The following is a 16,218-nucleotide window of genomic DNA, read 5'->3' on the forward strand; positions in this document are numbered from 1 at the left end:
TTTGAATAAGTGCATCACACTGGGGGCCGCCGGCTGCTTTTGACCAACTTTGTGGACTTCCACAGATGGCTGTCAGAATATTTTGTAACTGAAATCCAACACTTTTTGGATGTGTGCCGATTCGTCATTCGGCGTGTGACTCAGGCTATGAGTGATGGGGGTATAAAGTTGGCCAGCTGAGTTGTTACAACCCTGGGCAAGCCGAAATAGTGGGAAACATCTATGTATCTTGAGAAAATGAGAGAAGATACTTAAAGAGATTAAAAAAACCTTGAAGACCAGCAATACTTTGATGAGTCATGAATTTTTATTTTGGGATTTTTTTAAATGTATTTATTTATTCTCATCAAGCTCAGAAGTCTCTAAAAATCCTGGTGAGAATTCCAAAGGCTCTCTGTTGTTTACTGAAAAATAATCTTGCATCCTTTATTTATTTTGTCCTCTGATCTTCTTCATGTGTCTTTGGAGATGATTGCACTCAGCAGTGTTACCTCAAAAAATCATTGGTTCATCTCGTGCAGACAGATTAGGTATTGACCCGAGGTCAAGAGATTTGAAGATGCTGTAGTCCCAAAACAAATTCTGAAATATACATCTATCAGGGTATATTTCCTGTCTTTCACTCTTGGATTTGGTGCAATATTTACTAAAAAACAAACATCGGCCAGGTTGGTGGGTTTTTCTCGTGTCTAACATTGCTGTCTGAAGCCTTGTTGATGTTTGTTACAACATAACAGCTGTTAAATTACAGCAAAAACACAAACTAGCAGCTCTTCTGATCCACTTTAAGCACTTTAAGTACTTACATGTCTGCTGCTCATCAATCTCTGTTCTTGGTTTTGGGGGAAACAAGCTTGTTTAAGTCAACTCTGCCCCCTCAGAGAACCTCTAAGAGCTCCACATCTTTTCTCGCCTGATGTAACCTTCCAGTGTGTCTTGCCCCCAGCAATTTCTTCTTTTTTTTGTCGTGGTTGCCTCTTTGTGTGCACCATCAATAGAGACAGTCTCTGCACAGTGCCACTTGGCCATGGCGGAAGTCCCTGCAGGGGCAAAGACGCCTGTATTTTGGGTAATGTCCTGCACAACTGAAGAGCATGGGGTCGCGCTGGAGGCCGCACTCCCGCCGCATCACAGAGAATGCTGGGAGGATGTGGTTGATCTCAGAGCCAACTACTGCACACTGCACCTCCAACCTGAAGACAAAAATAACAGTTTGCATGTTTTTGATAAAGGGAAATTAAACTTGTCTTTGCAGGTTTTTTTTTCAAAATTTCACCAAAGTAGCCATAATTTTTTTTTCCATTAAAGACAATTAAATTGGACAATAATTAACCTCTAAATAAATGGAAAGTATAGATAGGGAAAGACCAATTTAAATATTTTGATCATAGTACCACTGTGATTCAACAAAAACCCTCTGGACTACATGGACGCGCCGGCGTGTCCAGGTCAAATTTTCATCATATTTCTTTTCATAAATTGTGAACACAATAGCACAGATACTTCATTCAGCCACTTCTGGAAATTACAACTGGTTAACTGTAATTTCAATCTTCCCTCGAGATGATCCATCACTCAGTCTGTCATAGATGCCAGAGAATATCACTGTGTGTTTTATCTTCACTACTGGTTGCAGCACACCAAATAAATACTCAGAAAATCCAAAATAATGTTCCCATTGACCTGACAATGGTTGTGGAAAACACACACACAGATTTTTTTTCATGATTGGAACAGCAATGTAGGTTTTCAATGCTGAAATTATGGACATTTTGGCAATGTGGATTTTAGAGTTTACATCACACAGATTTTATTTAAATCCTAAAGATTCTCAAAATAAAGAACCTTAAACATAGAAAATTAAGAATAATAAAGAATCTCAAAACAAATGACATCCAGCTGACTCTGATAAGTGATTTTCTGTTACTGTGCAAATATGTTCTTTTGCAATGTGCCAGGTCCCTGCTGTACAGCTCCCAGTGGGCAGCACTATTGCACTGTGTGGCACATTTTTCTATTCTTTTTCCCCCTTTCCACCCTTTTTTTTTTTTTTTTTTTAACAAACAGCATATTGGTAGCTCTGTTTTCAAATTTTCAAGCTTTCAAGCTGTATAATTAATGCAGACCAAATATTTGTATTTCTGCTACAGGTGATTATGACGATAGCAATATGTAAAAAAAAAAACAGAATACAAGTGAAGCGATGCACAAGGGCACAAAGCTCGCTCATGGGACACTGTGTTCTGAATAGGAAGATCCAATTTTTGAGTACACAGTGAAACAGGAAATGTCAAATGTCAAACATTTCCTGGATTGACAGACGAGGTCTCATGAAATCTCGTGGGAATTCAGTGGCAAGTTCACACTGAAACAGGAAGTGCCAAATTTTGTGCCCATAGATAACAGACTGTGGGCACATTTGACAAATGTCAAATGTTGAACATTTCCCGGCATGGGTGGAGCTGGGTGTCACTGGACCACCTTGAAATCTGATTGGACACCTCAGGTACCACCCCAGATGATTGACATGTCACGGCACCGCAGGTCTGGTTGAAAAGAGCCATTTCAAATCTGTGACACATATTGACTGCTAGGTCTCTCCTGTACAGTAGTTGGCACTGTGTACCCCAAAAAATTCTAATCCACCTTTGTAGAAGAATAAAAAGCTTGGAGCCATATTTGAACTTTAACATGTTGTCTGAACTGTGGACTCTATATGACACCAAACTTATATTGGTGAGTAAACGGCCGTAGTTTATGCCAGAAATGAGGTCCGGGTTGCCTTATATATACACGTGTATATACTGATGATTTTAGATTAATAAAAGCTAACAGACACCAGCTGATTCATGCTCTGTTGGCTTATTAGTGCAGAAGATAACTAAAACAGTCCTTCAAATGATGATACAAGCATCAAATTCAGCACAAATACACCTTAGACATTACTCATTTGAAAAACCGACTGGCAACTTGAACTTTCAATAGGCAGCTATGTAGGGGTCAACTGAAGAATCACACAGGGATTGAAATTTAAAATGCTCCAATCAATTTGAAAACTATACCACATTACTTGTCTGATCATAAAGATTCCAAAAAGGTATAGTTTGGACCATCTATGAGTGAATGTTTTGGAGTTATGGGGAAAAAACAGCAAGAATGGTGACAAAGGTCAATTTCAGTCTGTACAGGGGTCAAAAGTTAACGTGGGTCCAATTTTGGTAAAAAGTGATGCAAGAAGCTGAAAGGTTTTAGTCATGCTAATGTTCCCCTGAAGCATTTGCTCCAAAAAGTCTGAAGGACCTAAATGACATGGTGAGATGCTAAACAGCTTTGCTTGTTCATGTCCGTGACATATTAAATTAGTAAAATCAATCGTCTACATTAAAGTCCCAGAGAGCATGTTGGTGAAACCTGATCATGCTGAAATTCAAACCTGTTCAAAATACCTTCATTTAGGATGTCCAGTTCAATTTGAGTGAAAATTTGTCGGCAGGGGACTAAGAAAAAGGCTGCGTTAGAAAGATAGCAAGAAAATAGATAAACAAAAAAGATGCATGGAAGATAAAACAGGAATAAAAATGGACTTCAGTGTCAGAGCTCTGATAAAGGCAGACTTTAACACAATGTTTCTGGCTCAGTTAGTTGCAAAAAACTGCTGCAGCAAAATAAGTTGTAACGTAGTCCCTTGCAAGATCCCTGTGACCCGTGTCAGAGATAATGTAGAGCTTGGCATAAACAATTTTAAATGAATGGTTGTTTTTTTTTTTTCACTTTGCCCTGCAGACTACCCCTGCAGGCAGTGGGACTGAGGCCAACAGAACTTATACCCTACCTTGACGATCTGTGGGGCATAGTACAATGCATTTGGGGCAACTCCAATTCAACATTGCTATTTACAGGGCACATAATCTAAGCAGGAAATACACCGTATGGTGTGAAGGGGTTTGATTATTTATTTATTATTAATCATGGGTGTGTTTGCGGCAAAAGTTGAAATAAAGATTTATCTGTCATCCCCTTTAATAGCTTGAGTGTTCCAAGTTGCTGGCACAGTGAGCACACAGCTATTTACAGAGAAGATTCAAGTGAGGGATTTTTTTTTTTTTTTTAGATAAGAGATCAACATGTCACTGTGCGCTACCAGAAACCAGCCACCAAAGCTCCCTGAGCTGAAGCAATGTGGTGAAATTTTTATACATTTCCATTTCTTCAGCAGTTGTGTTGAATTCCGTTTGTTGTGCACACATTTGGAGTGTCATGAACTCACACAAGTAAGGGACATCTGAAAATTGTGCCATATAAACTAAAAAAGACGAATCATTGGATGAACTCAATTCAATTATGTGCAGGACTTCCATCTAATAAATATATGTAGCCCCAACTCAAAAAAGCACATGCATGCAAGATAATTTAATTTAATTGGGATTACATATATTTATTAGATGGAAATCCAATCCAATGAATCAGTTTTTTGAGTCTACTGTAAATATGGTTATCTAACCTTTGCTCAACTGCTTTCTGATTCCTCAAGGTAACCATCAACCTGCACCAGTCTACACCTTATTTTTAGGCCAACACACCCATAGGCACACAAACAAGCACAACTGTACTCACTAATTGTATGATATTGGTGCTAAGCATTAAAATTACAATTGTTCAGGTGGAAGAGACTGAAAATTGTTGTCTGAAAATTCTATCGAAGCAGATCTGATCCACAACTCAGAACTCAGATGCTCATGTCTCAGTATGTCAAAATGGTATGTGGACAAAAAAAGAAGTTGTATTTGGAGAGAACAAACTGCCTGTTAAAGCAAACAAAGGTTGCATGCATGATTCAGCTGGTCTACAAAACATATTACAGGTGACATACCCACGAAGGGCCTCTTTGTTGTTGATGAAGCGAAAGTGAGCAGGTTCACAGATGAGACCAGCAAGGTGACACGCCTCCACACATGACTGATCCTCTTGAGATACAAGCAGCCTGAGGGAAGTTAGAGGAGGCCAGACAACAGGAGCTGTCACACTGGAAGCCCAGCCAAGGGCTGTGGAATTGTGCAGAGGCACAAACAGAGGTCCAATAGCTCTACCGCCACCTGTAGGTTCCCATCTGGTGAGGTTGGCTGGTATAAAGAGAGGCTCTGGGTTGCAGAAGTCCTGAATGTGACAAATTTTGAGTTAATTCAATAATACAAGCACAATGTGAGAAGAATTAAAAACAAAAAACAAAAAACTAAAGTTTACAATGTATCCAGACTCTCATTTCTAAATATTCATGCTGTAGGATAGTGATGACAAAATGAGGCCACATGAAATGTTTGCTGTTTTCTGAACCCACTAGATGGTGGTATCTAAAACAAATAAATAAAGCAATAAAAGAAAAGGCTTCAAAGCAAACCCAAAGTCCAACGTGCATTTATCCCTTTTTTTCAAACACCGCCATCTAGTGGGCTCAGAAAAAACAGCAAATGCTTCAGATGGCCTCATATGGCCATCAGGTGCTGTTGAATGGGACAGCAGTATATATGAATGTGCACATGATGTTAAATGCATGAAAGACTGAAGCTGCTTTTGCTTTCAGACCTGAGTAACATTCTCAATTTAACAAAAGTGACAGCTGTGGTAGCAAGCATACAAATTAAGTCATTACCATTAAATTCACATTTTGTATTGCTGTTGTAATAATACATATAGAAAAGAGCCAAAAAGGTGTCCAAAAAGAAAGCGAAACAAATGAGAGACACACTGAGAAGTTATTGTAGGTGACTCTGCTTCTTTATCACAGGAATATTATGAGTTACTGAACAAACATCTGTATGTGAAAGGACCCAAGGAAGACAAGTCTTATAGGACAAATACACTGCTTGTTGATTACAGAGACAGAATTGTGTGGAAGCAAAGCACTGGTGAGGGAGGACAAAAAAAAAAAAAAAATCAAATGCATTGAAGTTCAAAAGACCAGGAGCCTCCATATGCCCAACATGTGCTATTATACATGTCCTAATACAGCTTGCCAGATGTATTAACCCTTTACAAGTGGAGTAGCCCAGGAACACACTCAGCACTCTGCAAGTCATATTTGCAACATGCTTTATCACAAAATTGACAATATTGGTGCAGCTTAGCTAAAATTTCCATAAAAATTGTACATTTTGTGATAAAAGCATGGAATTTGGCACACATATTCCAAATTAACTAATGTTTATTTTCAGATATGGAGCCATCCTGGAGCTGACCTCTAATGAGCTACAGGGGTCAATAAAGAATTACACAGGGGTCAAAATTTAGAAATGCTCCAATCATGTCAAAAACTATACCATATTACGTATTTGTCTGATCATAACAATTCCAAAAAGGTATAAACTGGACTATCTATGACTGAATTCCATGTAGTTATGGGTTAAAAACAGCAAAAATGGTGACAAAGGTCAGTTTGAGTTTGTACAGGGGTCAAAAGTTAAAGGTGCTCCAATTTTGGTAAAACAATTATGCAAATTATTGGTTGAGATATTAAAAAGGAATAGTTTGCACCATCTGTCATGCTTAGTTATGTTACGGTGTAACATACATCATATATCATAGAATCCAATGGACGTCGACCTTGTTTGACCTTTACTTTGGAGATCAAGCATTGAATACAGTCAAAACTATTCCATTTATTAATCCTCTTATTTCAACCAATAATTTGCATCACTTTTTACCAAAATTGGAGCAACTTTTAACATTTTACCCCTCTACAAACTGAAACTGATCCTTGTCACCATTTTTGCCATTTTTACCCCATAACTTCAGAACATTCAGTCATAAATAGTCCAAACTATACCTTTTTGGAATTGTTATGATCAGACAAATAATGTGGTATAGTTTTCAATATGATTGGAGCATTTTTAAAATTTGAACCCTGTGTAATTCTTTATTGACCCCTGTAGCTCATTAGAGGTCAGCTCCAGGATGGCTCCATATATGAAAATAACCATTAGTTAATTTAGAATACATGTGCCAAATTCCATGCTTTTATCACAAAATGAATAACTGTTTTGCTATGCCACCCACTACAAGTCAGGTCAGGTCTGGGAGCATGCACCAATACCGTACACCACTGCACTGACTACACAAGAGAACACATAACATCTATCTACCACAGCCATTTGAAACATGTCAGTCCCCTCTGCCTCCTCCAATTGGCTGGATCTCAACACTGAGACGCCTGAGTGCTGGTTCATATACAGAGAAGTGTGCCAAATGGCAAAAAATGGTGTAGCCATCAATATGCAAGTGATACACCTCATATGAGTCTGCTTAAATAACCACAAAGGCATTCCAGCGGTACTGAAGGATCCTCCAAAGAGACCTACCAAAGACATCCAGTTGTCCTCTTATGTCACTGGTTCTTCTCCATGTCTCACAGCCATGCAGTTATAGACAGGAAGCATCAGGACCCACAGGACTTGAACATTCATTCTCTTGCAAAGGTATCATCATCACCAAACACGAGGATGGATGGACACATTTATGGAGACATGTGGTCCAGTGACCTCATGTCTCCATAAATTCTTCCCAGGTGCTGCTCAACTTGGATAACTGAATGTCTCCCCAACACATACACACAAATGTCTGATGGCCAAGTCCAAAAACTTAGTGAAAGCCTCGAGGTCACTATTAATCCCAAACACTCACAAATCCATTGTCAAGTGCTGCGAGATCAAGGTATCCATTGATTCTCAAAATATATATAAATAAAAATAAAAATCACAGCACCATTCAAAAAGTCATGGTTAACAAATCTTGCCTCAACAACAAAGGCACCTAAAACAGAACCCGACCAAACTCCAAGTACGTGCAAGCACTGAACAGAATACTGGACACCAAATTAATCACAATATAAAATGTAAATCGGAAGCTATTTCGGAAAATATTCAGACTTGCTGCTGTTCATTTGCAGACAGCAGGGATATTTTGGCATCAGAACTGTCAGTCATAGTTTTTGAGAGCGTGTCAGTGATTTGACAACTATTGTGGAAATTACTAAAAAAAAAAAAAAAATTTCATCCCACTCCATCATCATTCTCACATCCTCCTCCTCAATCATCCCTCCTCCTGTCAGAACAATGTCTGCAAGGTGTCTCATGATGAGAATTAGGAGGCGTTCATGCCATAAGAATCCCATACACATCTTCTCATGATGCATACATACGAGTATATTGTTCTAACGTACATATTTACTCGGAGTGTGGATACATGAGCTACAAAATTATACAATATGACACTATTAACAAATTGTGACCCAATTGTAAAGTTCAAATAGGAACATTCTTCTAACACCTTTGTAGATGTGGAAGCAGCAATGAAACATGCTTAACTTTATCAATTAATGACCACTTCAAACTACATTTAGATTCATTAAGATGTCTGTGTATTGAAGTAGTCATATCTATTACTTTAAAATTGATTTTTGATTCATATATTAGATCATGATTTCTTAATCTCACATACATGTGAGAGACTGTTTGGATATACTGTAGGAGTGAAAATATGCATTTGAGAATATAAGTTTACATACATCTTAAACAAAAACTGTCAAACCCAATTTTCCCCCAACTTAACACATTGTATGCTACCAAACAATGTTATATAAATTAGAATGTCTACTTCATATAATGTTATAAATATCTTGTCATTATTACTTTTAAATGTCAACAGAGCCATTATTTTTAGAAGCATTTGATTGGCAAATCAGTATAATTAAGCAATAATTGGGATACCTGTGGCCTATATTTAATGACTCAGTGACACAGCCAGTGGGGGGGGGGGGGAGAACCTAAAAACAATGCAAGACCTCCAGAGAAAATACTCCATAATCAGATTCCTCCTTTGGACCAATCTGCAAAAGATTCAAAGTAAAATAATCAACTGTATGGTCTACTGTTCAAAAATAATGAACCTTAGGACCAGTATTATTTATATAATACTTATATTTAAGTATTTCAACAATATTTATTATTCATTTTCACATTGAACTGGAGGGGACTCTATTAATATAATAATATTAATAAATGTTCTTTTCTCATTTTCAGTAAAATAAGGTTTGAATTTAAAAATAAAGTGCTAAATATTAAAAACTGTCAGGCATGGGCCGAGGCGGGGCACAAACATGGTTGGACACAAATGCAAGACTCATACTGCAGGCTGAGAAAACAAGGTTCAGTACACTGGTGATCAGTCAGCCAAGCAAACAAAACTGGAAGGAGTAGGCAGAGATGTCATCCAAAAACAAGCAGGTTTCTCTAACACAGCAAGGCAGGATACAGAGGCTGAGACTAGTGCAAGGTCAAAGACAACGCGAGGACAATACACAGGTAGACAAAAGAAACAAGACTCAAGGAAGGCTGGTAAGTGAATGTGGAAATTCAATAAACTGGCAGTGAGGTGGCAAACACAAAGTACTTAGAACCAGTGGTAATTATGGAACAAGACACAGGTGCTGGAGAACAATCTGGAAGGGGGGTGTGGCAAACAGAAGGGACAGGACACACCCACACCAAGCCCTGAACACCAGACAAGAGAGTGCAGTAAGACAAAAGCAAAGTGAACTGGTCCCAACTCAAAGGTGAACCTAAAACCATTGTGATCTAAACAAAATGTCAAAACCACTAATGAACAAAACCAAGTACAAATAAAATAAAGACCTAACATAAAAAACAAAGAAGTAAGCAGAAAACAAATGTAAGTACTGAAAATAAATCAGCAACAGAAATAAAGGCTCAGACTGGAACTCACACATGGCCTAAGTAAGAGAAACAGATAATTCAACATATGATAAAATCAAAACAAACAGGTGATTCAACTAATGATTACACAGTGGGAAAACACAAAGGCTGGACACAAACTAGAATGGAACTTGACTCATGAGTAAAGCATGATGAACAGAAAATACACGATAAAGAGAAAACAAAACCAGTGACCTCAATATATCAAACAGAAAATTAAAGACAGAGGATCGAAGCCCGATATGCACAAGTCCAGATAATAACAAGAGCCCAGAATGGGTTGAATCATGACAGAAACAGCAAATAAAGTGTAGTTTGAGTTACTTGGGCAGTGAATGATTGTGTGAGGATTGTGGTGGATTGATCATATTGAGGTCTTAGATCACGTATTTTCGGTGCCCTCAGTTGGGATTTGTGTGGGTACGATTGTTCATAAGATTTGTTCTTTGATTTGTTGTGATGCTTCACAGTGCTGCTTTTAATGATAGCCATGGTTTCAAAGCATGTGAGCCAAACTGGGTTGAACTCCCTGTGAGTCTCTATTTGTCTCATTGTAGATTGTCTAGTTCCTCTTCTGACCTTTGTGTCTCCATCTCATTGCATCTAGCTGTGTGTGTGTGTGTGTGTGTGCGTGCGTGTTAATTACTCGCTGCATAGCATTTCTCTGAATAAATTATTTTATTGACTGAGTAGTGCCACGTGGAATGAGTTATAATGTACGTGGTTAGTCTGTATGTTTAACCCTTACAGGGTTTTTTTTTGTTCCACAGGGAGTCCTGCTGGGTCTGATAGACCCATTGCATTTTGGAGCTTTTAATTCAACAATCTTTTTTTTGTTGTTAAAATACTCAGCAGATGTTCAATGTTCATCCCAATTGCAAGTAATATAACCACCACATATGTTAAATTTGTTCCTTTTACCTTTGTTAAATCACATTTATGAATAGAAATGTCACTTGTTTTTTTGTTTGTTTTTGTTTTGTTTTTTTAATAAAATGTAACAAAATAAGGAAATGCATAAAAAAACTGGCATAACTAGAAAATAATTAACAAATGTACAAATGAAGCAAGTTTTTTCCCAAACTACAGTGTATTATTTATTTTAATTTAATTAGAAATTGAACCTACTCAGGTCAGTTTACACATAACATCTGTCAGCACAACACATTAGCTCCAGTGAGCACTGCCATTTTCATACCAGAGTATACCACACATAAGGCGCAGAGTTACACTATGTGTTTATTGCATATGTACTTCTTCCTCTGCATCACCATCAAAACCCTCTGTCGCTTCCAATATCAACTGTAAGGCAGCCTGAACAGTCAAAGTGTCTTTATTAGTCTGCCTAGGGAGAAATTTGTCTTGGGTAGAGGGGGTAGAGGGGGCACAGGGTTCGTTTTGCCATCTTGATCAGGTGTGGTATGGAACCATGCTGACAGAGTGATTTATAGTGTCAGGTCCCCAACATTGGTTCCTGTAAGACAGAAGGGTGCAGTTCCCGCACAAGTTTGCAACATTGTGTGGGAACAGTGGGTTCACACTGTGGTTGCTCACACCAAGGGTCCTTTCACCTGCTTCCCCCCCTCTCTCTCCCCCAGGGACCAGAAAGGGAAAATGAAGGTGCACAGGACCTATGATTTCCACACTTTCACTAGCCCTGGGTCCAGTGGCCCCGAAGACCCTGTATGTAATATAAATGTGAAGGGGGGTATATGGGGGGTGCGCCATTGAAAATGTTTTCTGATTAATGTTCCTCACAGAAAATGAGCCAAGGCCAATGAATCTTAGTTTGAAAAAAATAATTTTTTGTATCATTTATCTTAAGCTAAAAACTGAAAACGGGTCCCACAAACCTGAAGACTTTATAAGGGTTAATGTGTACATAACTACTGTGAAGACAGACAAAAGCTGTGCAGTTAATATACAACTACCCTCAATGAAGAAAAGTAGAAAAGATCCATCAAAATCTAGTAATAAGTCTGGTTCTAATTTGAATGGCATCTGGGTCTGGACGGTGGTCCACCTACTGTTGATGGCAGGCCTGCAGTTATTTCTAGTGTTCTGTGCAGATCAACATGTTGGTGTTGCCTCACCTGATGCTGAATGTAGGCATGGACTCTCTCCAGCATCCCCTCACAGGTATACTCATAAGGCAGGTATGGCTCCACCTGCAAAATCACAGCACACAATGACACTACTTATTCAAGTAGGAGTCAGGTCAACTGGACTTGTTTAGTTCCTTTATTGTTCAGACTAACTGCAATAAATTGTGTATGGTAATAGTTAATTTTAACAGATAAATATTTTCACTGTCAAATTCCCGAGAGGGCTAATCACAGCATGTCACTTTTAGAAAACTATTACACTTTATTTGCATAGTAATATGCAGCACGGAGGCTTAGTGGTTAGCATTGCTTCCTCACAGTGAGAAGGTCATGGGTTCGATTCCCATCTGTGGCCTTCCTGTGTGGCGTTTGCGTGTTCTCCTCGTGTTTTTGAGTGGGTTCGCTCTGGATGCTCCGGCTTCCGCCCACGTCCAAAAACACGCAGGTTAGATGGATTGGAAACTTTAAATTGTCTGTAGGTGTGCGTGCGGGTGTGACTGCGTGTGTCTGTCTATATGTGGCCCTGCGACAGACTGGCGTCATGTTCAGGGTGTACCCCGCCTCATGCTCTTTGACTGTTGGGATAGACTCCAGCTCCCTGTGACCCTTAATTGGACAGAGCGGTTGAAGGTGAGTGTGTGTGCATAGTAATTATCAATCCTTGCTGTGATGTGTCATATTTGTCACTAAAGCATACTGATGACTGGCCTAATTAGAGATGAACTTAAAGAATGTCATATGTTGTGTACTGATGGTTTGAATGTTCACCGCACACCATTAACTCGTATATGTATTCGTAGCTAAAAGAAAATGTAGAGTTTGTTGATGCATTGTAAAATAGTCCATATTCAAGCTCTAATGATATGTTTATGTGCTAGTCTACTGTTTGCGATAGAAAGGAGTTGCTGCTTGCCATGCCCCCTCCCTGTTCAGAGAGGAGGGTGCTCTACAGATGATTTCTGCAGTAAGGGTAATGCACATTTCTTTTTCTTTTTTTTTTTTTTTTACAGAAAGTTGGAACTTGTGATTTTTCATTGGTCAAAGATCCAGTTTTCATGTCATTTCATTTCAATTTCAGCTCTTTGTTTGATGTGAAGATGACTGGTTAAGTTAACGGGACCTAACTTACACCCAGTGCAATGCAGCGTACAGCGCAACACAGGTGTTATTGTTGGCCTCTCCCTGACACCTGATGGTTTGAACACCCAGCACACATCCTCTAAACCACACATTCACTTGAGCTAATGTGGGTGTAATGGTGTAAAAATTAGGTTTGGTTGAGCATAGCGTAGTGCGTTCACCTGGTCAAAAATTAAATTAAAATCACAGAACAAAGCAACAGAGAGTGAGCCTTTTTTTCTATAACCTGACAAGCTCCGCAGACAAAGGTGGGCGTGTCCCCCTGCGACGTGCAGCTGTGCAGCAGATATCTGTGCTCGCAAGTCACAGCTGGGGAACATCTGTACTGGCTTGTAGGATATGACCTGGCATATGTTTGCTGTGAGGTGCGGACGTCCGCATGCTGTCCTCACGTAGAAATAAAGTAAAACATATCGCTTCAGATGACCGCCGCATCAGCACACCGCAACGCTGGTGAATATGGTGCCATGCAGAAAATCACCACGAGGTGCGTGTCACTGCGGGATTTCCCCCCATTGTGATAATTAAAACACATATCACATTTGCAACGTGGTCACCAGCGGAACACTGCGCGCTGGACACGCCATGCTGACTGATGCGTTCATGACACGGGAGCCACTCCACATGAGATGGGAGCCCGGCTGATGTCTTCATGAAAGGATCGCATCAGGTAATTCATGTAAAACACAAAAGGGCATTAATCCACGTCATTTCATTATTTCCTGGTGTACGACTAGGCGGAGTCTAAGTCCACGCTTTATAACAGGAATTAAGTATTATAAATTGTGTTTTTTTTATATATATATATTTTGCTCCACTGCTGTGTGTGTGACTTTCCACATGTTCGCACTGTGTTCGTGCCCACGAACACGCACGTGCACAATATCGTCGCTGCGGTATCATGTACGCCTGTCCAACCTTGTGTCCCTCCTGACAGCAGGTAGAATGTTTCGCAGTTCCCCATTTTGTTTTTGGTTTCCGGATTATCTTCCAGTTTCTGTGTCTTTCGCCCAACATCGTGTTATGTGTGAAGGGGCCCTAAGGCTGGAATGTCTTAAACTGAATGACTGTGTTATCACCCTGCATTAAAATCCTCCCTTCTCCCAAAGTGAACAGTCTTCCAAACATTTCCTGGCTGAATTTATGACGCTTCAGGAGAACTTCAACAAACAGTCGTTGTGGATCAAAGATGCTTGCTCAACACGGTTGAAGTCAACACCAGTTCAAACAGAATTTATTAGACAGTTTAATGAAACCTGTCCAATTCAGAGAACATCCAGACACTAATAGGACACTCTCTACTAATAACATTGCAATGAACATAGAGCCTCAACCAGCCAGATGGTAAAATATCAAAGGTCAGAACAATGACCAACATTGAGATGGAACCACAGTGCCACCATGAGGAAGGACACAGTCCCTTCAATAATGAATATACTTTCATTCAACAAAAGGGAGAAAATTGTAACTTCCTTTCTGTTATTATATTTAACAAAAGACTAAACTGATACTCAAATTTAATCTTTTCTAAGTTTCTCTAATGTGATGTTATGAGTCTTCCTTTTATAACTCTTGGTGCTTGTTTAAATGTTATTTGGTGAATTATTAATGAACTGGTGAAAACAGTGTTTCTGTTAATCACTTCTCTTCTTCTAGGATGTTTTCAAAGCCAAGTGCTTAGTGCACTTGGTTTCAGTGCAGAAGGTTCCCAATTTAAACCCCACCCTGCTACATTTCTCCATGCAATGTAGAGTTACATCAAGAAGGGCATCCGGCAAAAATCTTGTGCCAAATCAGCATGCAGATCCACGGTGGATCTGCTGTGGTGACCCGAGTATAAACAAGGGAGCAGCCAAAGGGACTTACTTAGTCATCTTATATTTTGTTAGCCAAAGAAGAAAGAAGGTATATGTCAGGGGTATTCAACTCATTCCAGAAAGGGCTGAGAGGGTGCAGGTTTTCTTTGCAACCACCCACTCCACCAGGTGATTTCACTGATTAACATCACTGTGAGCAGATGGAATCAGTTAATGTGGATGTGGATAATGTTTATTGGATTTTCTTAAAATGAAGACCTGAAACCTCAGCTGCAATTTGCCAGAAGGTACATCTGAGATGTAAGCCTAGATTTGATGTTTTGGTGAAAGAAAACCCTCCTCTATACCACTTCATCATGAAGCTGTATAACTAGCAGTGTTGCCACAGTTACTTTGAAAAAGTAATCCAATTACTCATTATAGGTTACTCTTTGAAAAAGTAACTTAGTTACTTTGCTGATTACTCAATTGTAAAAGTAACTAATTTAGATTACTAGTTACTTTTTAGTTACTTTCACCAGCTGCCGACAACACCCCTCTGCCACCTCAACATGAATATGACAACCTGTTTTGCCAATACTCACTTTATATTCACCCTTTCTTGACTTCAATGAAAATAAATACTTGTTTTGTAAAAATTAAAATGAAGACATCTTTGTTGACCTGATATTTAACTGCTGACAACCCTGTAACACTAAAACTTGCAATTTCTAGCGTGCATTGTTTATAAATGTAACTATTATATTCTTTCTAACATTTTTCTAACATTTAAATTCTCTTTAAACATTATAGTTGTTGAAATTATTATTATAAGTAGTATTAGTAGTTGTAGTAAAAAAAAAAGGCTTAAAAATTGGACCTTTAATCTAGGGGTGTTGTTGGGGGGGGATCCCTGCCCCACTGCATGCCCCATTTCTGTCTAGATTCACTCCTGCTTTGGCGTTTGAGCACAAAGAATGTATAACATTTATTTATGCAGAAAACATGACCAAATTTACAGGTAAGAAAGTTTTATTATTTTTTGTAGGCCATGTCATCCAGAAAGAGTTTAGCCGCATTTGAATGGTAAAAAAAGTGTTAGTTGTTGACGTGTTGCGGTGGACCAGCTGTTTTTAGGGAGCACACACGGAGCTGCTCAGCTCAAAGTTCTAAATAAAGGGAAAAAAAAGCATAAAAATGTCTTTGTAAAGCTCAGTGCAGGTGTGCTGTTGTCATCGCACTTTGAGAGAGGAGGACAAGTCGTAGCTGCTGCAGAAAACCGCGGCTGAAAAGCTTGCAGCTTGCTTAAAGTGTGCTGTTCAGTCGAACCCTGATCCCCTGCCCACGGACCAAGTTTAATGCTGTGATCGACCCACAATGCAAAAATAACAGTAACGTGCAGTGACTTGGGGA

The 16,218-nt window shown here is 39.2% G+C and overlaps 1 protein-coding gene across 2 annotated transcripts in view; it reads right to left on the reverse strand.

Annotated features, from left to right (window-relative positions):
• Nucleotides 1-833: 833 nt before the first annotated feature.
• The window catches only part of LOC117525718 (alpha-1,6-mannosylglycoprotein 6-beta-N-acetylglucosaminyltransferase B-like), a 473,200-nt gene continuing 457,815 nt past the window's right edge, over nucleotides 834-16,218 (reverse strand). For both annotated transcript variants that reach the window (XM_034187646.1, XM_034187647.1), the window contains exons 16-18: nucleotides 11,858-11,932; nucleotides 4,871-5,154; nucleotides 834-1,193 (exon numbers count right to left, since the gene is read on the reverse strand). In XM_034187646.1, the coding sequence (XP_034043537.1) occupies nucleotides 992-1,193; nucleotides 4,871-5,154; nucleotides 11,858-11,932 (561 nt within the window). In that variant the 3' untranslated portion in view covers nucleotides 834-991. The remainder of the gene's footprint in view (nucleotides 1,194-4,870; nucleotides 5,155-11,857; nucleotides 11,933-16,218) is intronic.

Source organism: Thalassophryne amazonica, chromosome 15 (assembly GCF_902500255.1).
Source record: "Thalassophryne amazonica chromosome 15, fThaAma1.1, whole genome shotgun sequence".
NCBI lineage: Eukaryota > Metazoa > Chordata > Actinopteri > Batrachoidiformes > Batrachoididae > Thalassophryne > Thalassophryne amazonica.